General features: G+C 54.3%; 7 protein-coding genes and 1 pseudogene across 8 annotated transcripts; 4 read left to right on the forward strand and 4 right to left on the reverse strand.

Annotated features, from left to right (window-relative positions):
* The first annotated feature begins 4865 nt into the window (after window positions 1-4865).
* Window positions 4866-5902, forward strand: LOC141568531 (histone H4). Its single transcript, XM_074318722.1, has one exon. The coding sequence runs from the start codon at window positions 5534-5536 to the stop codon at window positions 5843-5845; it is 312 nt and encodes a 103-aa protein (XP_074174823.1). The 5' UTR covers window positions 4866-5533; the 3' UTR covers window positions 5846-5902.
* Window positions 5903-8788: 2886 nt separating this feature from the next.
* LOC141568601 (histone H3) lies at window positions 8789-10030 on the reverse strand. The gene has a single exon (XM_074318936.1). The coding sequence runs from the start codon at window positions 9869-9871 to the stop codon at window positions 9461-9463; it is 411 nt and encodes a 136-aa protein (XP_074175037.1). The 5' UTR covers window positions 9872-10030; the 3' UTR covers window positions 8789-9460.
* An 817-nt stretch (window positions 10031-10847) lies between these two features.
* LOC109451552 (histone H2A type 1) lies at window positions 10848-11623 on the reverse strand. Its single transcript, XM_019739876.2, is given in 2 exon segments — window positions 10848-11194; window positions 11196-11623. Coding segments are annotated over 2 exon segments (390 nt in total). The 5' UTR covers window positions 11348-11623; the 3' UTR covers window positions 10848-10956.
* Window positions 11624-11700: 77 nt separating this feature from the next.
* On the forward strand, window positions 11701-12339 carry LOC141566954 (histone H2B type 2-E-like; annotated as a pseudogene).
* A 4870-nt stretch (window positions 12340-17209) lies between these two features.
* LOC109451555 (histone H2B type 2-E) lies at window positions 17210-18419 on the reverse strand. Of its 2 annotated transcripts, XM_019739880.2 has the most exons (2): window positions 17880-18419; window positions 17210-17614 (listed from the first exon to the last, which is right to left on the reverse strand). In XM_019739880.2, exons 1-2 carry the CDS (start codon window positions 18254-18256, stop codon window positions 17611-17613), a joined length of 381 nt encoding a protein of 126 aa, XP_019595439.1. In that variant the 5' UTR covers window positions 18257-18419; the 3' UTR covers window positions 17210-17610. The 2 variants fall into 2 exon arrangements, with proteins under 2 accessions (XP_019595439.1, XP_019595438.1); XM_019739879.2 differs by lacking the exon at window positions 17210-17614 and having other exon boundaries at window positions 17624-18419.
* Window positions 18420-18543: 124 nt separating this feature from the next.
* Window positions 18544-19111, forward strand: LOC141568540 (histone H2A type 2-A). Its single transcript, XM_074318756.1, has one exon. The coding sequence runs from the start codon at window positions 18610-18612 to the stop codon at window positions 19000-19002; it is 393 nt and encodes a 130-aa protein (XP_074174857.1). The 5' UTR covers window positions 18544-18609; the 3' UTR covers window positions 19003-19111.
* Window positions 19112-19921: 810 nt separating this feature from the next.
* LOC109451530 (histone H3) lies at window positions 19922-21148 on the forward strand. The gene has a single exon (XM_074318896.1). It carries the CDS (start codon window positions 20087-20089, stop codon window positions 20495-20497), a length of 411 nt encoding a protein of 136 aa, XP_074174997.1. The 5' UTR covers window positions 19922-20086; the 3' UTR covers window positions 20498-21148.
* Window positions 21149-24068: 2920 nt separating this feature from the next.
* LOC141568507 (histone H4) lies at window positions 24069-24476 on the reverse strand. The gene has a single exon (XM_074318656.1). The coding sequence runs from the start codon at window positions 24435-24437 to the stop codon at window positions 24126-24128; it is 312 nt and encodes a 103-aa protein (XP_074174757.1). The 5' UTR covers window positions 24438-24476; the 3' UTR covers window positions 24069-24125.
* Between the last annotated feature and the right edge of the window lie 401 nt (window positions 24477-24877).

The raw sequence follows: 24877 nt of genomic DNA on the forward strand, positions 1-24877 counted from the left end.
TGTTCAGGAGATGTCATCCTGAAAAATCATGCTAGGGTTTGTTTTCGGGTTAGGTCTTATTTTGGGGGAAACACGGTATATATGTACTTGAGAGAGAAAAAATTTATGTCAGCTCCCAAAAGAAAATCCGGCTCTTGCTTTATTGGTCTCCACACTTGGCTGCTCTCATTAGTACCAGTTGAAGGTGAACTAGGTTTTAAATCATGGGTGCTTAGTGATGGAAATGCCAGAATATCAAAGGATGTGACTGGCTGCCTAGGAGTTTATCATAATGGGGAAGCAAAATAATGCATAAAATACATACACACATATATGGCCGAACAGCACATGGTAGCACATACTGAGTATGGTAAGAAATGTAGGCAATAATTACTATAGGAATCCTAACGCTACGAAAGTCTGGCTGCTGGGAAACTGGGGAAAGCTTGACTATGAAGATGGGGCTTGTGTTAGGCTTTGAAGAAAAAGCATCCTGAGATATACAGTAAAGGGAAGGAGGAGGACCAGGAAAAGAGCGGCTAGAATAACATCTGTGAAGGTATCCAGGTGAGAAATCAGAGGATTCGCTGTTCGAGATGTTTCATTTTCCCTTTAAATTAAAATCTCACCTGCAATTAATGGAATTTCTATTGCAAATATCTCTGTGTGTGTTTTTGTTTTTTTTGTTTTAGCTTTAAAGGCAATGTAGATTGAATATACTGAGCTACTGTGGAGAAGGACATGTCAAAGGTTTGACGAGAGATCACAGAATAATGGGGGGGGGGAACCTGTCCACTGTCTAAATTAGTGGTTCTCAAAAGTGGTCTCTAATGTAGGAGCAGCAGATCACCTGCGAACTTGTGACAAATGTAAAAACTTGGACCCGCCCCAGACCTATTGAATGATAAATTGTGGGCGTGAGACCTACCAATTTGTGGTTTAAGAAACCCCCCAGGTGGTTCTGATACACATTAAGGTTAGAGAACCACTGACCTAAGTATCGTCGGTCCTGCCCCAAGAACTTTAAAATTCTCCCACTATTTCTGGAGAAATTTTAAGCAGAGATTTACAAAACTAGAATTAGAAAAAGGGACATTAATACAGTATGTACATGACTTATTAATTCAAGAAACCCTGAATATGGAGAGTGGATGGTAAATAAGACAGGAAAAGTCTGGCTTCCTAAGCATATTGTATACTTCATTAGACAATATGCCAATAGTCCCACCCCTTATAGAAATGAAGTTTTATTATTAACTGGCTCATAAATAACATTAGAGCCCCAGGACTTAAACAATCTCTCTAGTGACTGAAAAATACATCAGCTGTCAGCAGAATAACCCCCAAACGTGACCATCTGTGCTCCCATAGGGGTCCGAGAGACTTACCCAGGGGAAGACTGGCAACTAGACTGCCCCATCCTGCCTAAAGCACCAGGGGGAGTTAAGTACCTACTAGTGTTCCCAGATACACTCACAAGATGGCCTGAGGCTTTCCCTTCCCCTGCAGACAGAACTGAAAAGGCAACTGAGGTAAGAAAGGCTCTACTTAAGGAAGGAATCCCACTGTTGGGCTTGCCCTGCTCCGTTCAGTTACAATGAGACAGCCTTCATTTCTAATGTTATAAAGGGAATCTACAAGACATTGGAAATACAATTGAAACTTCACTCTACTTGGTGACCATAGTATTCTGGAGAGACTGAAAGACCCCACAGGACACTAAAAATCACCCTTGCTAAACTACGTCACGAAACCCAGGAAAACTGGAGAAAACCCTTACCTATAGTCCTGCGGTAACCAGGGTTAGAACAGCTCCCGAAGGGAAACTAAAGCTTAGCCTATTTGACATGATGTATGGCAGGACCTTCCCGGACTCCGAAAGGGGCTACTTCTAGATGTGGGAGCAGAAGCAGCTATTGAGCATATTATAAGTTTAGGCCAAGTAATAACAACTTTTAATAGACACACAATTCAACCATTTCCCAGTCGTGTAGCTCTTTACCTGCACAAGCCCAGAGACTGGATGTACAGGAAGACATGGAAAACAGGGTCACCTCAGTTAAAACCTATTTGGGTTGGGCCTTACCAAATGCTGTTAACAGCCCCGTCCTCTTAAATTACAAGGCATCATCCCATGGATTCATCACATCCGGGAAAAACCAGCTGACATCCAGGAATACTGCTGAAACTTATTCCTGTGAACCCACCACAGATTTGAGGCTACTATTCCAGAAGATTAAAAGATAAGTAATCTAGTGCCATGAGACAGCACATAATTAATAATTGGAGTTGAAATACTAGCTATAACATTCTGCCCCTTGGTCACTGGAGAAATAAATCTTTTCTTATAATAGGTACAATATGGAGTATCTCTGGACTGACTGCCTTGGTGGGTGTCTCCCTTACAAGAGAACGATTGGTTACAATTACGGAAATTTATTAGAGAGCATGTTTTTCTGTTTGTTATTTTTTCTGATTAAAGGCTGCCCGACAGAGAAAAGGCTGGGAAACAGAGAAATTTCTGGGTGCTTTTAAAAAGGAGCAACTGGCCGGCCTAGAAAGTTGGGACGACACCTGGCTTTCTGGTTCTGACACTGCCTAGCTCATTCTGTCCTTTCCTCTGTTTCAGTCCTGGATGTCCCAGTAGCGCATTGCTGGGACCTGTGTCTATCCTATATGCTCCTTTGTCAAGATATATGAAAAGAAATCTATTAGCTCTCAGAGGCCTCTACGTTTCTAAGAGAAACCTCAGGACATTAGGCTTTAAAGAGGGAATTTGAAGGGAAAACGAGTTTATAAACTTTCTTTAGCCCAGCTTGCCTGTCCATGCAGCACTCCAGCAGCCAGACTCATTCCCCCACCTTTTCCTCCTCCGGTTTTTTCCTCCCAAAAGGGGGAGGTCGGGAGGTCCTTCCCTATGGCTGCCCTGACCAGTACACTGTCCTGAGCCCCTACTTCTTCAAACCCTTGTTGGGCCAAAATGTTGGGAAGCCTTTTATATATCCATTGACCCTAGTATCCGTCACCCTAATCTCACCGTGGGGGGCCCATCAGGCCCAGTGCAGGTGGAAACTTTTTTTATGCTAAAAATTGGGGTAATTACATATCCACTAACCACCAGAATAGACCCTTGAAGGGATTGGAAGCAGGTGTGTAATGTAACCCCAACTTCACAACATAGGGAATAATAAAGTGTCCTTCCCAAAGGAAAGCCTTCTAGGGTATCTCCTCCAGCAGTGGCAAAAGTTTGGTGATTGCCCTATCACAAAGAAACAACTCGTGTTTTTCCTAATACTACCTGGCTCCCCCACATCAGCTACAGGTCCAGGAGACAAGGCCGGAACATGGGTCACTTATATACGTAGCACTATCTTACACTTCTTATATTTGTCCTGTAAAAGAACGAAAAGAGGGGACAAAATCCTGTACGCAGAGGGCTTCAGAAAGAAAGGGCAAACTGAAAAAAACGGAGAGGAGAATCATGTAACAAGGAAGAAAAGAAAGCAGCCAGAAAGGCGGCCGTCGATTAGAAGACGGTCAGGAAAACGCAAGCGGGGCCTGAGGAAAACTTCTCTGCCTTTACGCCAAGGTTCGGAGAATGTGCGACATGTACCCCCTAACACAGGGAAGGCGAGGCCGGAAAGGCGGTCCCGGGCACCCACTCCGTTTCTCACAGCACTCGGGACAACGGGAGGAAACTCCAAACAAATCGGGCAGCGGGGCCCGAGATGGACCCTTCACAGACGACGGCAATAACCTGTAAGGTATTCAGGACGGGCACGCGGCAGAGGAAAAGGAAGAAGACCCGCAGGCGAAGAGGCGAGCCTCGCCCCGTTGGCCAGTAACCGCGCGCCGGGACCCAGGTAACCGCGGGGAAGGAAGGAAGACATCCCGGGTAAGTGACCCCGGCCGCCACCACGGGTCGGGTCCGCGGGCCGGGAGGCCAGGGCCAAACCGACGCGCCTGTCACGGTAAGCCGGAGGGGCGCTGGAAGGGGAACTGCCCTGACTGACCCCAGCGAGGGAAGACCGGGGACCAGACCCGCCTCCACATGCCCCTGGAAGACGAGGACCGACGGGGCCGAGGGGCTCCCCCAAAGGCTCCAGGACGCGAGACCGCCATCTCATCTCCCCGGAGGAGCCCCAGGTTGCCTTGGAAGTCGAAGGGGGAACCGACGGACTTTCTTCTGGACACCGGGAACCGCTTCCTCCGTGTTGACCGGCAGAAGCAGGCACGGCGTCTAGCAGGGGTTACGACACAGAAGGAGGGAAGGAGACGGCTCCCGGAGCCTCTGACCCGCGCAGCAACAGGTTCCCGGAACGTGTCTTCCTCCGACGTTCCGGAACGCCCTTATTCCCGTGTGGGGGTGGGGTGGGGTGGGGTGGGGGGAGACCGACTGAGCGAGCTGGGAGCGTGGGTCGGACGGCTTGGACGTACAGTGCAGGCAGAGAGCCCCCGGAGGCAAGGGTTCTGATCTCCTAACTGACGCTCCTCTAAGCTGACCCCCAAAACGCAAAAGTGCTGCGGGTGGAGTTTGTTATGGACGGACCCCAAATGGCAGGCACCGGGCAGAACAGAGAGAGCACTTGGAACCCCTGCCGCGGTTGGTACTAACCTTAAAAGAGCGGCACGGACGGCCCCGTGTCAAGCGATACCCCACCTCCCACCCCCCGACACCGGAAGCGATCACGGGGATTAACAAACCCGTGTCGGATCGCTCGCCAGAAGAGGGGCTCCGCAGGCCACGCCCTGGTTTTGCCAGTCCCGAGGCCAGGGTCAAACGAATACAGCTTCGCACGCGGTCCGAGGGCCGTAAAGGCAGCCGCACCGAATACGCACCCTGCAGCGCCTAGCCCCCGAGCCCCGTTAAGGAGGGTCCCAAGTGACAGTCAACTCTGTACCGTTTTGACCTCCGGGATGCGTTTTCCCGCATTCCTGTCCAGAGACTCCCAAGGGACGCTTGCATTTGAACGGGAAGACCCAGACACTGATCTTCCACAGCCTCGGCCCGTACCCCGCCGCCCCCCGCCCCCGGGGGGGCCCATCCCAGGTGCCGCTGGAGATCCCCGCCCCCATCCCCGTCGGTCCGTCAGTCTAAGGATCCGAACCGCCTCGTTGCCCTTTTACGTAACCACGGTTCGCGAGCCTCGGCTCCTCCTGTCGGGATTAGGCCCGGCGCCGGGGCTCTGGTCGCCTTCCCGTCTCTGGACTCCATCTGCTCTTCTTCCGGTCTTCCCCCCCGGGAAAGACCTTTCCCCTTGGCCTGCATCTGATGTCCGGGGGTGGGGGGAGCGCACGGATGGGGAGACGGAGAGGAAAAGGGCCGGGAGCCTGAGGCTGGGATCGGAATTCTCCCGGGACCGTGGCAAATAGAGTCCGCTAGGGGGCGGCGCGGAGGCGAGATGAGGCCCCGCGGGGCGGGCGGGGACGCTCGGGGCTGCTTCCCGCCCCCCGCCCCCCGCTTGTGGTTTTCAATCCGGTCCGATGTTGCTGTATATCAGGGGCACGGCGGCCGTCCCCGGCCGTGTGGTTGTGTTTCCAGGACTTAGCGATCATGTCTGGGAGAGGCAAGGGCGGCAAAGGCTTAGGCAAGGGCGGCGCCAAGCGCCACCGTAAAGTGCTGAGAGACAACATCCAGGGTATCACCAAGCCCGCGATCCGGCGCCTTGCTCGGCGTGGAGGCGTCAAGCGCATCTCGGGCCTCATTTATGAGGAGACCCGCGGTGTGCTGAAGGTGTTCCTGGAGAACGTGATCCGGGACGCCGTCACCTACACGGAGCACGCCAAGCGCAAGACGGTCACCGCCATGGACGTGGTGTACGCCCTCAAGCGACAGGGACGCACCCTGTACGGCTTCGGAGGCTAGGCCGCCCGTGCAGGCTTGACGCTTGGCAATCCCAAAGGCCCTTTTTAGGGCCAACCACACGGTCCTCAGAGGAGCTGGACACTCGGTGGTGTGACGTGGGGTAATTTTGTGTGTGTGTGTGTGGGTCTCTGTTTTTGTAGTTTAACTCAGCAAAGTAGGCGTGGAAAGGCGGCCCACAGCCGCCGAGGCGGGCGAAGGAGCTGTTGTATCTTGACCCGAGGGACCGTGAACGGCCCCGTGCCAGCCGAGCCGTGCAGTTAGTTCATCGTAATGGCTTACCGGCGGACTGATCGGTGCCTCCACAAGTCAGGACGCGCGGAGCCAGCCAATCGGGACAGTGCTTCCCGGACCAATCAGACTTGGCGTCTTTGGAGTCTGCGTTTGCTTGGAAAGGGTTCGGTCGGGGACGCGGTGGGGGTGGCGAGTGGGAGGCCCGTCAAGCCTCTACGTAAGCCAGGCTGCCCTCGGTCTCCACGGGACGCGCTCTGCTTGTGTTCTCCCCTCTTTCTTGGGTGTTTCCGACAGTCGAGGCTAGGATTTTTCCCTTTTACGGTCTCCCAGCTTCGCGACTCCTGTTGACGTTAGGGTGGTGGCGGGGAACTTTCGCCCTTCGCAGTCTGAGGGTGGCGTCCGGTCCTAAGACGGCATTTCGGTTGGCTTTAGAGCGTGCCATCCATCCCTATCTGGTGTTTTACTGGGCTGTGGGACGTGAAGTTTAAACCGGCAAAACGCTGCGAGTTCAGGCCACCCTGACTCTTGGTGTCACTCCATTTGCTTGGGCAGAGTGGGAAGGAAGCCCCGGATTTGCAGTCCCGTGGGAAAGGAACAGAGGTTATTCCATGAGAGGTGCACTCGTGAGTGCGTTTTAAAAACAAATTCGGCGAGTCGCCGCGCCGGTGTGTGAAAAAGTATCCTTGGTTTTCCTGCGTTTTCAGTTGCCCGTTGTGACCCTCGAGCAGGTGGCAGAGTCAGTTGGAAAATGAGAGCCAGTATCTTGAACTAATGAGACGGACCGGGATCGAAAATACCCTAAGTGGAGGGGGGGAAAAAAAGAAAGAGTCCTTTTGTACAACTTGTTTTAATTTAGAGATGCTTATGAACGTGCAGTAGGTAGTGATCTAAAATTCTATCTTACCGTAGTTTGGAGACAGCAGAGATCAGATCAGAGCTAGGGGTTCGTGTATAGTGATGCTGTATCTATATGTAACCGTGGTATCCTTTTCTTCTGAAATAATGAATCTAATGCTAAAAGCAGAGCAACACACAAGACCCAGGCTCAAGTTCCGCCTTGTGTCATCTTCTGGCTGTGTGACCCACCTTCCCAGGTGCCTCGACCTCGCCAGGTTTAAGTCTCTTCAACTATTCAACAGGAATTAAAAAAAAAAAAAAAAGCCCTCCTCTCTGCCTCCCAGGGTTGTTGTGAAATTAGAGTAAGAGGAGGTGAAGGAAAGATGAACCGTAAGCCATCTTGGAGCCTGGGTATTCTCACTGCCCAGGCCACGCAGTCTACAAGCTGGTGGTGAGTTGAAAATCATTCACTGATTTTTTTTTGTGTTGTTCCTTTTCTTCCACGACACGATTGTAAGTTGGTAGTTAACATTGATTGATATTAATGTCACCAATATTTACATCATCTGTGTTGTCGATACTGTTAACAGATGTATGACCACTCGGAAGGCCCTGTTCTAAGCCCTTCGGGTGGACGGTATTTATCTCTTTCCATCCTCACCGCGATCCTGACTACGACTATGATCCTGCTTTACACGTGAGACGCGGAGACAGCCGTCGTCTTCTCCCTGGAGCCCAGTCCTTGTGGTCAGGAGCCCCGGCCCTACCCACTGAGGGGCCACAGGCGCCCCCACCCCCCCATCATAGCAGCCAGGACCCTGGACGCCTCTGTTTCCCATCCCCGCCTTGCCTTACGCACTTCACTCTCTGGCCTTGATCCTCTAGTACATCTCGCCAAGGTGCAGTCAGCAGGGCCGCATCCGAAGTCTTTGGGGCTATAGAAACGGGCATTCATTCCTCTGCAGACGATCTGCTTTCGGGAACGGATCTGAGGCGCAGGTCAGGGGGCTCTTTTCTCTCAGTGACTCTCACGAGGAGCAGGCTACGTGTGGGGCTTTCACGGGCAAGGGGCACCTGGGCAGTGTTCTGTGTTCCGGGACCCCGCCGAGGACCTTCCTTGGAAGTTCTTCCCGGCGGTCCAGCTCGGGTCTGTCGGCTCTTGGTCCGTAAGTTCAAGAACCCCAAGAGAGGGGCCCACAGGAGGCCAAGAGAGTCGCAGGAGGATAGGCAGGTGCATTAGACCCCTCGTCCGGCTACGGTGTGCCCGGCATTGCTCGGGTGCCGGTGCCACAGGTTGAACGAGGAGCGGGGCCCAAAGAGATGAGGCGGAAGAGGAGCAAGTTTCGGAAGGGAAGGGCTACATGAGGCTGAATCTTGAAGCACGAGCCGGGGTCCTCAGGGCTCCCAGAAAGGGGAAGGCATTCTGGACAGGACAGAAGAGGTGGAATGTGTGAAGACGTCGCATACGTGGGGACTACGGACTTCTAAGTCACTAGTACTTCTTGAGTCAAGTCAGAGTGTACAGACAGACCGGGGCCCAGGGAATCCAGCCCGCAACTGGGGGCCTAAGCCGGTAATGAGGGTCTGGGCGCGCTCTGGACCCGGCCGTGACCATGGAAGCAGAAACGCGTGGCGACCTGTGTTGTGTGTAGTAGGAGGGGGTCACGGCCTGTTCCCTGCCGTCCCCTCTCCTGACACGTGTCAGGAGAGGCAACGGGAGCTTTAGAAGACGCCGAGAAAGCACCGCGTCTGGGCAGACTATCCAGACCCGGGGCGCTTTCGGAGACTCCTCCTCCAGAGTTTCGCTCTGTGGACCCGGGCGGGAAACGGTGCGTTGGAGGCCCGGCTCACGGGTGGGTGGGTGGCCTCGGTCCGTACACACCCGAGGCTCCCCACGGTCTTGGTCCGGAGCACCCACCGGGTTGGGAGGTGTCATCCTACTGGCGAGTGAGGCCCGAAATGACCGAACATTTACCGAGGCAGGGACCGGCCTCACGGAGGGGGCGGATTCCGCCCCCCTGCCCTCGCTGCGCCGGGCGGGACCGCGGTCCCGGTCCCGGCCCACTCATTTCCGAGCCCGGATTCCCTTCGTCCCCTGGCCGGACGGCTTACGATCCTAATCCTGGGCCTTGGCGACGGCCTAGAAGAGTCTGACCCCCAGCGGGCTCGAGCCCTCCGCTGCGCCTCACAGGCGACACCGGAGGTCCCGTGCCGACCGCGCCCGAGAGCAGCAGCCGTGGGCAGCCTCACCAGTCCACGTAAAGCCACCTGATGAACCCTCCTGGGGGCACGCAAAAGCTAATATATATACCCCGGGAGGCGGCCAGCTCAGGGGACTGACGAGATAGGCCCCGTTAACTGCCCCAGACTCCGTGTGCTGGGAGCCCGATGCGGTCTCTACCCGCTCGTGACCACCCCCCCCCCGTCCCTCCCGGGACGCTGGGACCACGGAGATCAAAGTGACACAGCTTCTTCCTAGTGCGGGGTGGGTGGCTCTGAAAAGAGCCTTTGGGGATGCGATGGAACCTCGAGCCCAGCGCGCACTTCTTAAGCCCGCTCCCCGCGGATGCGGCGCGCCAGCTGGATGTCCTTGGGCATGATGGTGACGCGCTTGGCGTGGATGGCGCACAGGTTGGTGTCCTCGAACAGCCCCACCAAGTAGGCCTCGCTCGCCTCCTGCAGCGCCATCACGGCCGAGCTCTGGAAACGCAGGTCGGTCTTGAAGTCCTGCGCGATCTCGCGCACCAGCCGCTGGAAGGGCAGCTTGCGGATCAGCAGCTCCGTGGACTTCTGGTAGCGCCGGATCTCGCGCAGCGCCACCGTGCCCGGCCGGTAGCGGTGCGGCTTCTTGACGCCGCCCGTGGCCGGCGCGCTCTTGCGGGCCGCCTTGGTGGCCAGCTGCTTGCGCGGGGCCTTGCCGCCGGTCGACTTGCGGGCAGTCTGCTTGGTACGGGCCATGACGAACCGAAGCTCGAGCTGAACAACACAGCGGCGCGCGGGGAGAGTAGCGGGGCCCCGGCCCGCCGCAGCCGACTTTATAGGCACAGCCTTTTCCCGATTGGGCGGGACGATAAAAATTGAAAGTCCCGCGCTGGCTGTCCATTGGCTAGGATGTCGTCCTCCCTGGCGTCCCCGATTGGCTGGGGCAGCACCCTCCGCCCCCACCCTGCCCGCCCAACCCCCCCCGCCTCTCTTGCCACTTTCCAGTTTGCCAACCGTCTTTCTCCTTCCTCTCGGGCCGGGCTGAGTCGTTTGTCTGGTCGCAAATGTGTCAGAATGTTCCCCCGCAGCCCTTCACTCCCTTAGGACACGCTACCCGCCGTGCCCCGTCCCCTTCCCACGCCTTGTAGCTAGACTAGCTCCCCAATCGAAAGTCGAGTCAGTCTTCCGCTTGCCTGTCCCCCGCCTCCGTCAGGCCTCGTTACCTTTCGTAAGCCCCCTGTTGGTCCGAGGAACCGCTTTGCCCGCCTTTCGGTGCTTCTCGGGTCGGAAAACGTTGCCCGTTTCTATCCTTCCCCCCCCCCCCCCCGCTCCCCTCCACGTGGAAGATGTCGCCTCCTAAAACCTACGTACTCCTGAAACCTACGTAGGGACCCCCTATTCCCCCCTCACTTGAGACATGTCGGCTCGGTTATTGAGCCAAACCCCAGGTCCGCCACCACACCCTACCGACTGGGGCGTCCGTGTGGTGTGCTGTGGGTGTTTACGTGTACACACGCCCTTCCCCACTGCCTTCAAATATTAGGGGGGCGAAGGCCTCGGGGGACGACCGGGGGGAAACGTGGCGGCCAGGGCTCAAGGGACGAAGCAAGTCCTCGAGACCCACGGAGGGGAAAAACGGTTGGGAGCTCAAGCTAAAATGACACACACACTGTCCCCACCTCCGTACGGGTGGGCGCGGCCCAACGCGGAGCACACAGGAACGGACAACCACTACCGCAACAGCCCTTTTTACTTGAGAGGGTGGGTGGCTCTGAAAAGAGCCTTTGATTTCACAGGTGCCCCTTCGAGTCGGGGGCTGGGGGAGCTTCCAGACGTCAGCCTCACTTGCCCTTGGCCTTGTGGTGACTCTCCGTCTTCTTCGGGAGCAGCACGGCCTGGATGTTGGGCAAGACACCGCCCTGGGCGATGGTGACTTTGCCCAGCAGCTTGTTCAGCTCCTCGTCGTTGCGGATGGCCAGCTGCAGGTGACGAGGGATGATGCGCGTCTTCTTGTTGTCTCGGGCGGCGTTGCCCGCCAGCTCCAGGATCTCCGCGGTCAGGTACTCCAGCACCGCCGCCATAGACGGGCGCGCCGGCCCCTACCCTCTCCGCGTAGTTGCCTTTGCGCAGCAGACGGTGCACTCGTCCCACGGGAAACTGAAGGCCGGCGCGGGACGACCGCGACTTGGCCTTAGCGCGGGCCTTGCCTCCTTGCTTGCCACGACCAGACATGACGGCGACTAGGCACTGCGAGCAGCTTCCACCTGACGACCGAGGAAGTCGCCCTCAACGGCCCCGCTTCACCCTTTTATAGCCAGAAGCGCGACTGTCCACGGAGCGCTTCGATTGGCCGAAGCGGAGCTTCGCCCTGGCCACCAATAGGAGAGCGCACGCAGAATCCGCTCATTTGCATGATCTCGTCCCCCTCCGCAGGAGCACCGCTGAAAACTCGCCAATCGCCACGCGGCGTACTCACAACCCTCATTTGCATGCGGCCTCTATAAGTACCGAGGCGCTTCCGGTAGCCTCGGTCCTGCTTGGCGTGTTTGCGTGCTCGGCCTGCTCCGTCCCCGCTCCTTCCCGCTATGCCGGAGCCGGCCAAGTCCGCCCGGCGCCCAAGAAGGGCTCGAAGAAGGCGGTCACCAAAGCCCAGAAGAAGGATGGCAAGAAGCGCAAGCGCAGCCGCAAGGAGAGCTATTCCATCTACGTGTACAAGGTGCTCAAGCAGGTGCACCCGGACACCGGCATCTCGTCCAAGGCCATGGGCATCATGAACTCGTTCGTCAACGACATCTTCGAGCGCATCGCCGGCGAGGCCTCCCGCCTGGCGCATTACAACAAGCGCTCCACCATCACGTCCCGGGAGATCCAGACGGCCGTGCGCCTGCTGCTGCCCGGGGAGCTGGCCAAGCACGCCGTGTCCGAGGGCACCAAGGCCGTCACCAAGTACACCAGCTCCAAGTGAGTCCCTGCCGGGACGCGGCGCTCCTACCAGCGGGCGCCCGCTTGAACCCCCCAAAGGCTCTTTTCAGAGCCACCCACCTTCTCACTGAAAGAGGCTGTCGTCTCCCGGTCCCGTCCCCCGCCGCCTACCCGTTTGCCCGGTCGAGGGTGACCACGGCAGAGGTACGGGAGGGAGCTCGTGGGTAGCCTCCTCCGTCCGCAGACCGCCTGTCCTTCCCGTGTGTGTGTGTGTGTGTGTGTGTGTGTGTGTGTGTCTCTGTCTGTCTAGGTGACCCAACCCGGGAGTCGAAGCTTCGTGTCGCCCCTTGGTGCTGGGCCCCTATCTGCCGCCTCTCACACGCGCGGTGGAAAGCGTCTTGACCGGAGGATCGCTCCTCGGGAAAACTTGTCCGGCTTCGGGGACCCCGGCCACCATTGCAAGGCGAGCAAAGGAGTAACGCGCCGTTTCTGAAGCGCGGGAAGGCATCGTGCTCCACGGGCAAGAAAAGAAAGGTAATTCTTGTCTCATCACTCCTGGCGTGGTGCTTATGTCGTTGCTGTATGTCACTTCTCAAAGTCACAATTACCCACAGACACTTCTCCCTCACACACATATGTTTGTAATGCTATATACGTGATGAGCTGTATTTTGCTTTTATTCCATCATTAACTTGACATATTAGGGTTTAACATTTCTACCTTTGTTAGGATTCCGAAACATCTTAGGTCAAATGGGAACACGAGGTAAAGTACAAACTAGAAGCAGAATGCAAGTGCTCTAGCTTTTTGTTTTACGTACCAACATAAACCCCAAATATCTTCCAGCATGGTTGTCCTTCGTTCTTTTTTGCCCCACTGAACTATATTCAGGTACCTTATGGTACTTACTAGTTACTGTACTAAAGCCATCTTTTTTCGATTCTTTGGTCCCAGGAAACATTTTGCAGCATTATTTATATATGCTTTACTTGGATCTACTGAGAGAGGAGGTGGATTGCTTAAGCTTTAAAGCACTGAGATGGGGAGGGAGAAGGAAAAATGGGAGAGATTGAGTTTACAGGATAGGAGTATAACAGCAAAAATTTCAAGAGGCGCACAGATGTGCGAATAACCTTGTCCAGGCTGAGTATTTGAGCACATCACTTCTGTAATTGGAGAGAGAAAAAAACACCCATTGTACCCTGAGACAAACCACACTAGGTATATAGTAGACAGAACAGAAAAAAACCCTGTCCACATAAAGCTACATTCTAGTAGATGAATGCTGAAAAGAAGCAAAAAAATATTGAACAGTATAATATTAATGGGGTGATATGTGCTATAACATAAAGCAGAATATAGAGTGGAGTGTGGATGACAGGACTAATGAGCGCATATTTGATCAAAGGCCTGAGTATAGTAAGATAGTGAGCCACAGGATAGCTTGGAGAAGAGCTTCCAAAGACTTAAAAAAAACAGCAAGTGTGGAGACCCTGAGACAGGCAGAAGTTGGGGGAGTTCAAGGAATAAGCAAGGCCACTGGCTAAAGCACAGTGAGCAAAAGAAAGACTCAGGGAGATGCCCTCACAGAGGTAGTTGAGGGTCAGATCATGTAAGTCATTGAGGGACCTCACAGGCCATTACAAAGACTTTTATTCTAAATAAGGTAGAGTGCTTTTGGAGAGTTTGATTTGAGTAATGACATTCTTTGATTTATGTTTTTTAAATCTCACCCAAGAATGCTATGTTAAAAATAGACTGTAGGAGAGCAAGAAGTAGAGGCAGAAGAGATCAAGGAGGCTACAGTAATAGTTCAGGAGAGAGAGGTAGTAGCAGTGGAGATAAGTAAAGATGTATTTTAAGTGAAAGTACTGAATTGAGTGTAGATTGTGATGGAAAGAGAGGAATAAGGATTAATTGCAAGATTTTGGACTTGGAAAGAGGTGCAGTTTGCTTATATGAGTGACAAGTAGGTTTAGAGGGGGAAAACCATGAGTACTGGCTTGAACATGACTGAGACTCTTGGTACTTATCCAAGTAAAGATAGCAAAACAGGAAATACTCAATTCCCAAGTGGGAATATGAAATACGAGAATCTGGAGTTGAGCAAAGAGAAAGAGGTGACATTTATAAAGTCTGATTCTTGCTTTTGTAAGTGATCTACCCTTCTGGAAGCATTTGGCATCACTGTAACATGACTAAATATGTCCCCCCCACCCCCCGGAAATAACTTAGCTTTAGTTTCAGTATTTGATTAAAGTCCCCTATCCAATTCAATTTTAACCTCAGATTTTCAAAGGTCACAATAACCAAATGTCTAAATCAATGTTATTTGGGCATCCCTGGACCTGTTCAATCACATAGTTACCATTATCTCCAATGAGTATAGCAAAGTATAATGAACAAGAGATATCGTTCAGAGTTCCAGTTAATATATGAATGCTCACTCTCAAACATAAGCTTTGTAAATATAAAGGAATGAAAATTCAGTCATGTTGAAATTTCACCAATTAACAAATTAAAAGGAACGATATTCAATGTTTATGAAAGCTGTTTCTTTACCAGTTTTTAAAGACTGATCAGTTTTCTCAGTTTTTTGTTTTGGAAAATTCAAACCTACAGAAAAGCTGAAAAAAAGTACAACGGTCAAACATATCTTCATGTAGATTAACCAATTATTTGCTGCATTTATCTTTTCTTTTGTGCACACATACATTTTCTGAACCATTTGAAAAGTTGCAAACAACCTGACACTTCTCCCTAAATACTTGAGCATGTCTGTCTGAAAAATACGGGCATTCTTCTAATGTAACTACAATACTATCATTACACCTTCAAAATCTATTGATTCAATAAGTAACATACTACTGTGTTTCGCTGAAAAAGAAGACCTAACAGGAAAATCAGCCCTAGCATGTTTTTCAGGATGACATCCCCTGAACATAAGCCCTCACACATCTTTTGGAGCAAAAATTAATATAAGACCCAGTCTTATTTTCAGGGAAACATGGTATATATGTTCAGATTTCTCCGACTGTAAAAAAAATCCTATACAGCTGTTGAATTAGTTTCCTATCGCTGCTGTAACAAACTGATAGAAATTTGGTGGCTTCAAAGATTTTATTTACTTTACAGTTCTGGAGATCAGAAGTACAAAGTGTTTCACCAAGTGCAAATCAAAATTCTGTCTCGTAATTTCTCTCTAGGGGAAAATCCATTTCCATGCATTTTCCAGTTTATAGAGGGGCATTTCTTGTCTCATGGTCTCTTCCTCCATTTTCAAAACCAACATCATACCATCTTTATGTATCTGCTTCCATCAGCTTCTTTCTCCATTTATCCTTTTGACGCTAAGGATCCTGGTGCTTACATTTGGGCCCATCCAAATGATCCAGGATAATCTCTTTCTCTCAAATATCACATCAATCAAGTCCCCTTTGTCATTTAAAGTAATTGACACTAAGGATTTAGATGTGAATGTATTTGGGGGCCATATTCAGCCTACCACAGCTGTTGTCTACTTTTATGGGTTGAGTTGTATCCCCCCAAAAGATATATTGAAGTCTAACAGCCCAGTGCCTTAGAATGTGGCCTTATTTGGAAATAGGGTCTTTGGTGATGTAATCTAATTAAAATGAAGCCATTAGGATGAGCCCTAATCCAAGTCTTCTTATAAGATGTAGAAACACACAAGAAGAAAATGGAGAAGTAGGAGTTAATGGTGTTAGAACCAAAAAATACCTGGGGGTACCAGGAGCTGAAAGACAAGGATCCTGTCCTGAGAGACAGATAGGGCCCTGCCAACACCTTGACTTCAGACTTGTAGCCTCCAGAGCTATGACAGAATAAATTTGTTTTCAGCCATTCCGCTTGTGATGCTTTATAATAGCAACCATAAGAAACTAATACAACCCTAAAAATTTTTAATGGAATTACATTGTTTAAAATTTTTATTAAGGTTTCACATTTTTTATTTATCCTAGACATTCCTTCTTGATGGTGTTAATTTCCAGTGCTGGTCAAATATTCATTATAACACTTGGACATTGGGTCCAAATGTGTACTTGGAGCAAGATCCAAAGTAGTTTACATAAAAGTATGTCAGACTAACTTAACTGGATGTTCAACTGTACAGCAGGGCTCAGAGGTTGGCTGAACTCCAGAGTGGCTCACTTCACTCATCCACCCCATCAGCTGTGCCCTCCTAAGTGTCTATAAACAAACATTCTTCCCTTCATACCCACAGAACACTCCATCCTGTTGCCACCTCTTGAAAACAAATTTTTCAAATAGATAAGTGCAATCTACATTTCCCTATTCATTTACTCAGTTCAATTTTTGAAATGTTTGTGCTAAGTAGATAGATCTAGATGCCTGAACAGATTAATGTAAGATCTGGGAAACACTGTATGATAGTGGTTCCTAAACATGACAGCCCATTAGTCCTACCTCAGGTATAGGCTGGCTCATGGTCTCTTCCTCCAGGGCCCAAAACCACTTACCACTTTAACCAGGAATTTCTGGAGTTGACACCCAGGCATCAGTGTTTTTCAAGTCCCCTAGGTGATTACATTGGACAAATTTGAGGACTACCTACGTTAAAGGATTAAGTGGATTCCTTAATGAAAATTAGAATATGATTACAGAAACAGCAATCTATCCAGTGCCAAACCCCTAGGGGTTTCCTATTCCTAGGAAAATAGGAAGAGGAAAATCCTATTTCTCAGGAAGACCTATCAATTCTACCTCCACATTATGCCAAGATTTCTTACCCTCTCCATTTGTTATCCCTGTTGCAATCCAACTTGCCTAAACTCCTCAGTGGTTCTCACGCTTTAGCGTGCATCAGAATTAGCCAGATTACAGGGGTCTAAAATTTTCATTTTACATAAATTCTAAAGTAATGTTGATGCTGCTGGTCTGGAGATCAGGCTCGAAGCATCACAGATCTACAATTTACCAACGATACTTGTTCAGCTCATTGCAGGGCAGCTTGTGGAAAATGCAATGGATCAGAATTGCACATCAGCTGAGTTGAACGTTAACTCTTGTAACTTTAGGGTCATGTCACCTTTGCTAAGCCTTTTAAAAAATGGTATTTCCCAACTTTGAAAGTGATAAGGATTCTTTAACGTGAAGTGTTGACATTCAACTCAATCCTCGTAAAAAAAATTCTACAAAACTCCCAACACCTTGTTTTCGCAAGTCTTGCTTCTATACTTGTGGACAATCTATTATCCATGCACCAAGCAATTGGTTTTTTTCTGAGATTAAAGAGATCATGTTGAGTCCTGCCCCAAACAACCGAAAGCACTTAAAACTCTCCACCCAACCAACGTCTTTCACTTAGACCAACACTTTCCTTGCCCGTGGAGCACGATGCCTTCCCGCGCTTCAGAAACGGCGCGTTACTCCTTTGCTCGCCTTGCAATGGTGGCCGGGGTCCCCGAAGCCGGACAAGTTTTCCCGAGGAGCGATCCTCCGGTCAAGACGCTTTCCACCGCGCGTGTGAGAGGCGGCAGATAGGGGCCCAGCACCAAGGGGCGACACGAAGCTTCGACTCCCGGGTTGGGTCACCTAGACAGACAGACAGACACACACACACACACACACACACACACGGGAAGGACAGGCGGTCTGCGGACGGAGGAGGCTACCCACGAGCTCCCTCCCGTACCTCTGCCGTGGTCACCCTCGACCGGGCAAACGGGTAGGCGGCGGGGGACGGGACCGGGAGACGACAGCCTCTTTCAGTGAGAAGGTGGGTGGCTCTGAAAAGAGCCTTTGGGGGGTTCAAGCGGGCGCCCGCTGGTAGGAGCGCCGCGTCCCGGCAGGGACTCACTTGGAGCTGGTGTACTTGGTGACGGCCTTGGTGCCCTCGGACACGGCGTGCTTGGCCAGCTCCCCGGGCAGCAGCAGGCGCACGGCCGTCTGGATCTCCCGGGACGTGATGGTGGAGCGCTTGTTGTAATGCGCCAGGCGGGAGGCCTCGCCGGCGATGCGCTCGAAGATGTCGTTGACGAACGAGTTCATGATGCCCATGGCCTTGGACGAGATGCCGGTGTCCGGGTGCACCTGCTTGAGCACCTTGTACACGTAGATGGAATAGCTCTCCTTGCGGCTGCGCTTGCGCTTCTTGCCATCCTTCTTCTGGGCTTTGGTGACCGCCTTCTTCGAGCCCTTCTTGGGCGCCGGGGCGGACTTGGCCGGCTCCGGCATAGCGGGAAGGAGCGGGGACGGAGCAGGCCGAGCACGCAAACACGCCAAGCAGGACCGAGGCTACCGGAAGCGCCTCGGTACTTATAGAGGCCGCATGCAAATGAGGGTTGTGAGTACGCCGCGTGGCGATTGGCGAGTTTTCAGCGGTGCTCCTGCGGAGGGGGACGAGATCATGCAAATGAGCGGATTCTGCGTGCGCTCTCCTATTGGTGGCCAGGGCGAAGCTCCGCTTCGGCCAATCGAAGCGCTCCGTGGACAGTCGCGCTTCTGGCTATAAAAGGGTGAAGCGGGGCCGTTGAGGGCGACTTCCTCGGTCGTCAGGTGGAAGCTGCTCGCAGTGCCTAGTCGCCGTCATGTCTGGTCGTGGCAAGCAAGGAGGCAAGGCCCGCGCTAAGGCCAAGTCGCGGTCGTCCCGCGCCGGCCTTCAGTTTCCCGTGGGACGAGTGCACCGTCTGCTGCGCAAAGGCAACTACGCGGAGAGGGTAGGGGCCGGCGCGCCCGTCTACATGGCGGCGGTGCTGGAGTACCTGACCGCGGAGATCCTGGAGCTGGCGGGCAACGCCGCCCGAGACAACAAGAAGACGCGCATCATCCCTCGTCACCTGCAGCTGGCCATCCGCAACGACGAGGAGCTGAACAAGCTGCTGGGCAAAGTCACCATCGCCCAGGGCGGTGTCTTGCCCAACATCCAGGCCGTGCTGCTCCCGAAGAAGACGGAGAGTCACCACAAGGCCAAGGGCAAGTGAGGCTGACGTCTGGAAGCTCCCCCAGCCCCCGACTCGAAGGGGCACCTGTGAAATCAAAGGCTCTTTTCAGAGCCACCCACCCTCTCAAGTAAAAAGGGCTGTTGCGGTAGTGGTTGTCCGTTCCTGTGTGCTCCGCGTTGGGCCGCGCCCACCCGTACGGAGGTGGGGACAGTGTGTGTGTCATTTTTAGTTTGAGCTCCCAACCGTTTTTCCCCTCCGTGGGTCTCGAGGACTTGCTTCGTCCCTTGAGCCCTGGCCGCCACGTTTCCCCCCGGTCGTCCCCCGAGGCCTTCGCCCCCCTAATATTTGAAGGCAGTGGGGAAGGGCGTGTGTACACGTAAACACCCACAGCACACCACACGGACGCCCCAGTCGGTAGGGTGTGGTGGCGGACCTGGGGTTTGGCTCAATAACCGAGCCGACATGTCTCAAGTGAGGGGGGAATAGGGGGTCCCTACGTAGGTTTCAGGAGTACGTAGGTTTTAGGAGGCGACATCTTCCACGTGGAGGGGAGCGGGGGGGGGGGGAAGGATAGAAACGGGCAACGTTTTCCGACCCGAGAAGCACCGAAAGGCGGGCAAAGCGGTTCCTCGGACCAACAGGGGGCTTACGAAAGGTAACGAGGCCTGACGGAGGCGGGGGACAGGCAAGCGGAAGACTGACTCGACTTTCGATTGGGGAGCTAGTCTAGCTACAAGGCGTGGGAAGGGGACGGGGCACGGCGGGTAGCGTGTCCTAAGGGAGTGAAGGGCTGCGGGGGAACATTCTGACACATTTGCGACCAGACAAACGACTCAGCCCGGCCCGAGAGGAAGGAGAAAGACGGTTGGCAAACTGGAAAGTGGCAAGAGAGGCGGGGGGGGTTGGGCGGGCAGGGGTGGGGGCGGAGGGTGCTGCCCCAGCCAATCGGGGACGCCAGGGAGGACGACATCCTAGCCAATGGACAGCCAGCGCGGGACTTTCAATTTTTATCGTCCCGCCCAATCGGGAAAAGGCTGTGCCTATAAAGTCGGCTGCGGCGGGCCGGGGCCCCGCTACTCTCCCCGCGCGCCGCTGTGTTGTTCAGCTCGAGCTTCGGTTCGTCATGGCCCGTACCAAGCAGACTGCCCGCAAGTCGACCGGCGGCAAGGCCCCGCGCAAGCAGCTGGCCACCAAGGCGGCCCGCAAGAGCGCGCCGGCCACGGGCGGCGTCAAGAAGCCGCACCGCTACCGGCCGGGCACGGTGGCGCTGCGCGAGATCCGGCGCTACCAGAAGTCCACGGAGCTGCTGATCCGCAAGCTGCCCTTCCAGCGGCTGGTGCGCGAGATCGCGCAGGACTTCAAGACCGACCTGCGTTTCCAGAGCTCGGCCGTGATGGCGCTGCAGGAGGCGAGCGAGGCCTACTTGGTGGGGCTGTTCGAGGACACCAACCTGTGCGCCATCCACGCCAAGCGCGTCACCATCATGCCCAAGGACATCCAGCTGGCGCGCCGCATCCGCGGGGAGCGGGCTTAAGAAGTGCGCGCTGGGCTCGAGGTTCCATCGCATCCCCAAAGGCTCTTTTCAGAGCCACCCACCCCGCACTAGGAAGAAGCTGTGTCACTTTGATCTCCGTGGTCCCAGCGTCCCGGGAGGGACGGGGGGGGGGTGGTCACGAGCGGGTAGAGACCGCATCGGGCTCCCAGCACACGGAGTCTGGGGCAGTTAACGGGGCCTATCTCGTCAGTCCCCTGAGCTGGCCGCCTCCCGGGGTATATATATTAGCTTTTGCGTGCCCCCAGGAGGGTTCATCAGGTGGCTTTACGTGGACTGGTGAGGCTGCCCACGGCTGCTGCTCTCGGGCGCGGTCGGCACGGGACCTCCGGTGTCGCCTGTGAGGCGCAGCGGAGGGCTCGAGCCCGCTGGGGGTCAGACTCTTCTAGGCCGTCGCCAAGGCCCAGGATTAGGATCGTAAGCCGTCCGGCCAGGGGACGAAGGGAATCCGGGCTCGGAAATGAGTGGGCCGGGACCGGGACCGCGGTCCCGCCCGGCGCAGCGAGGGCAGGGGGGCGGAATCCGCCCCCTCCGTGAGGCCGGTCCCTGCCTCGGTAAATGTTCGGTCATTTCGGGCCTCACTCGCCAGTAGGATGACACCTCCCAACCCGGTGGGTGCTCCGGACCAAGACCGTGGGGAGCCTCGGGTGTGTACGGACCGAGGCCACCCACCCACCCACCCACCCGTGAGCCGGGCCTCCAACGCACCGTTTCCCGCCCGGGTCCACAGAGCGAAACTCTGGAGGAGGAGTCTCCGAAAGCGCCCCGGGTCTGGATAGTCTGCCCAGACGCGGTGCTTTCTCGGCGTCTTCTAAAGCTCCCGTTGCCTCTCCTGACACGTGTCAGGAGAGGGGACGGCAGGGAACAGGCCGTGACCCCCTCCTACTACACACAACACAGGTCGCCACGCGTTTCTGCTTCCATGGTCACGGCCGGGTCCAGAGCGCGCCCAGACCCTCATTACCGGCTTAGGCCCCCAGTTGCGGGCTGGATTCCCTGGGCCCCGGTCTGTCTGTACACTCTGACTTGACTCAAGAAGTACTAGTGACTTAGAAGTCCGTAGTCCCCACGTATGCGACGTCTTCACACATTCCACCTCTTCTGTCCTGTCCAGAATGCCTTCCCCTTTCTGGGAGCCCTGAGGACCCCGGCTCGTGCTTCAAGATTCAGCCTCATGTAGCCCTTCCCTTCCGAAACTTGCTCCTCTTCCGCCTCATCTCTTTGGGCCCCGCTCCTCGTTCAACCTGTGGCACCGGCACCCGAGCAATGCCGGGCACACCGTAGCCGGACGAGGGGTCTAATGCACCTGCCTATCCTCCTGCGACTCTCTTGGCCTCCTGTGGGCCCCTCTCTTGGGGTTCTTGAACTTACGGACCAAGAGCCGACAGACCCGAGCTGGACCGCCGGGAAGAACTTCCAAGGAAGGTCCTCGGCGGGGTCCCGGAACACAGAACACTGCCCAGGTGCCCCTTGCCCGTGAAAGCCCCACACGTAGCCTGCTCCTCGTGAGAGTCACTGAGAGAAAAGAGCCCCCTGACCTGCGCCTCAGATCCGTTCCCGAAAGCAGATCGTCTGCAGAGGAATGAATGCCCGTTTCTATAGCCCCAAAGACTTCGGATGCGGCCCTGCTGACTGCACCTTGGCGAGATGTACTAGAGGATCAAGGCCAGAGAGTGAAGTGCGTAAGGCAAGGCGGGGATGGGAAACAGAGGCGTCCAGGGTCCTGGCTGCTATGATGGGGGGGTGGGGGGGCGCCTGTGGCCCCTCAGTGGGTAGGGCCGGGGCTCCTGACCACAAGGACTGGGCTCCAGGGAGAAGACGACGGCTGTCTCCGCGTCTCACGTGTAAAGCAGGATCATAGTCGTAGTCAGGATCGCGGTGAGGATGGAAAGAGATAAATACCGTCCACCCGAAGGGCTTAGAACAGGGCCTTCCGAGTGGTCATACATCTGTTAACAGTATCGACAACACAGATGATGTAAATATTGGTGACATTAATATCAATCAATGTTAACTACCAACTTACAATCGTGTCGTGGAAGAAAAGGAACAACACACAAAAAAATCAGTGAATGATTTTCAACTCACCACCAGCTTGTAGACTGCGTGGCCTGGGCAGTGAGAATACCCAGGCTCCAAGATGGCTTACGGTTCATCTTTCCTTCACCTCCTCTTACTCTAATTTCACAACAACCCTGGGAGGCAGAGAGGGAGGGCTTTTTTTTTTTTTTTTTTTTTTAATTCCTGTTGAATAGTTGAAGAGACTTAAACCTGGCGAGGTCGAGGCACCTGGGAAGGTGGGTCACACAGCCAGAAGATGACACAAGGCGGAACTTGAGCCTGGGTCTTGTGTGTTGCTCTGCTTTTAGCATTAGATTCATTATTTCAGAAGAAAAGGATACCACGGTTACATATAGATACAGCATCACTATACACGAACCCCTAGCTCTGATCTGATCTCTGCTGTCTCCAAACTACGGTAAGATAGAATTTTAGATCACTACCTACTGCACGTTCATAAGCATCTCTAAATTAAAACAAGTTGTACAAAAGGACTCTTTCTTTTTTTCCCCCCCTCCACTTAGGGTATTTTCGATCCCGGTCCGTCTCATTAGTTCAAGATACTGGCTCCCATTTTCCAACTGACTCTGCCACCTGCTCGAGGGTCACAACGGGCAACTGAAAACGCAGGAAAACCAAGGATACTTTTTCACACACCGGCGCGGCGACTCGCCGAATTTGTTTTTAAAACGCACTCACGAGTGCACCTCTCATGGAATAACCTCTGTTCCTTTCCCACGGGACTGCAAATCCGGGGCTTCCTTCCCACTCTGCCCAAGCAAATGGAGTGACACCAAGAGTCAGGGTGGCCTGAACTCGCAGCGTTTTGCCGGTTTAAACTTCACGTCCCACAGCCCAGTAAAACACCAGATAGGGATGGATGGCACGCTCTAAAGCCAACCGAAATGCCGTCTTAGGACCGGACGCCACCCTCAGACTGCGAAGGGCGAAAGTTCCCCGCCACCACCCTAACGTCAACAGGAGTCGCGAAGCTGGGAGACCGTAAAAGGGAAAAATCCTAGCCTCGACTGTCGGAAACACCCAAGAAAGAGGAGAACACAAGCAGAGCGCGTCCCGTGGAGACCGAGGGCAGCCTGGCTTACGTAGAGGCTTGACGGGCCTCCCACTCGCCACCCCCACCGCGTCCCCGACCGAACCCTTTCCAAGCAAACGCAGACTCCAAAGACGCCAAGTCTGATTGGTCCGGGAAGCACTGTCCCGATTGGCTGGCTCCGCGCGTCCTGACTTGTGGAGGCACCGATCAGTCCGCCGGTAAGCCATTACGATGAACTAACTGCACGGCTCGGCTGGCACGGGGCCGTTCACGGTCCCTCGGGTCAAGATACAACAGCTCCTTCGCCCGCCTCGGCGGCTGTGGGCCGCCTTTCCACGCCTACTTTGCTGAGTTAAACTACAAAAACAGAGACCCACACACACACACAAAATTACCCCACGTCACACCACCGAGTGTCCAGCTCCTCTGAGGACCGTGTGGTTGGCCCTAAAAAGGGCCTTTGGGATTGCCAAGCGTCAAGCCTGCACGGGCGGCCTAGCCTCCGAAGCCGTACAGGGTGCGTCCCTGTCGCTTGAGGGCGTACACCACGTCCATGGCGGTGACCGTCTTGCGCTTGGCGTGCTCCGTGTAGGTGACGGCGTCCCGGATCACGTTCTCCAGGAACACCTTCAGCACACCGCGGGTCTCCTCGTAAATGAGGCCCGAGATGCGCTTGACGCCTCCACGCCGAGCGAGGCGCCGGATCGCGGGCTTGGTGATACCCTGGATGTTGTCTCTCAGCACTTTACGGTGGCGCTTGGCGCCGCCCTTGCCTAAGCCTTTGCCGCCCTTGCCTCTCCCAGACATGATCGCTAAGTCCTGGAAACACAACCACACGGCCGGGGACGGCCGCCGTGCCCCTGATATACAGCAACATCGGACCGGATTGAAAACCACAAGCGGGGGGCGGGGGGCGGGAAGCAGCCCCGAGCGTCCCCGCCCGCCCCGCGGGGCCTCATCTCGCCTCCGCGCCGCCCCCTAGCGGACTCTATTTGCCACGGTCCCGGGAGAATTCCGATCCCAGCCTCAGGCTCCCGGCCCTTTTCCTCTCCGTCTCCCCATCCGTGCGCTCCCCCCACCCCCGGACATCAGATGCAGGCCAAGGGGAAAGGTCTTTCCCGGGGGGGAAGACCGGAAGAAGAGCAGATGGAGTCCAGAGACGGGAAGGCGACCAGAGCCCCGGCGCCGGGCCTAATCCCGACAGGAGGAGCCGAGGCTCGCGAACCGTGGTTACGTAAAAGGGCAAC

This window comes from Rhinolophus sinicus, linkage group LG14 (genome assembly GCF_036562045.2).
Source record: "Rhinolophus sinicus isolate RSC01 linkage group LG14, ASM3656204v1, whole genome shotgun sequence".
Lineage (NCBI taxonomy): Eukaryota > Metazoa > Chordata > Mammalia > Chiroptera > Rhinolophidae > Rhinolophus > Rhinolophus sinicus.

Bases quoted from the DNA above. Each gene is read 5' to 3' on its own strand.
- LOC141568531 (XM_074318722.1), top strand. From the start codon at position 5,534: ATGTCTGGGAGAGGCAAGGGCGGCAAAGGCTTAGGCAAGGGCGGCGCC.
- LOC141568601 (XM_074318936.1), bottom strand. From the start codon at position 9,871: ATGGCCCGTACCAAGCAGACTGCCCGCAAGTCGACCGGCGGCAAGGCC.
- LOC109451555 (XM_019739880.2), bottom strand. From the start codon at position 18,256: ATGCCGGAGCCGGCCAAGTCCGCCCCGGCGCCCAAGAAGGGCTCGAAG.
- LOC141568540 (XM_074318756.1), top strand. From the start codon at position 18,610: ATGTCTGGTCGTGGCAAGCAAGGAGGCAAGGCCCGCGCTAAGGCCAAG.
- LOC109451530 (XM_074318896.1), top strand. From the start codon at position 20,087: ATGGCCCGTACCAAGCAGACTGCCCGCAAGTCGACCGGCGGCAAGGCC.
- LOC141568507 (XM_074318656.1), bottom strand. From the start codon at position 24,437: ATGTCTGGGAGAGGCAAGGGCGGCAAAGGCTTAGGCAAGGGCGGCGCC.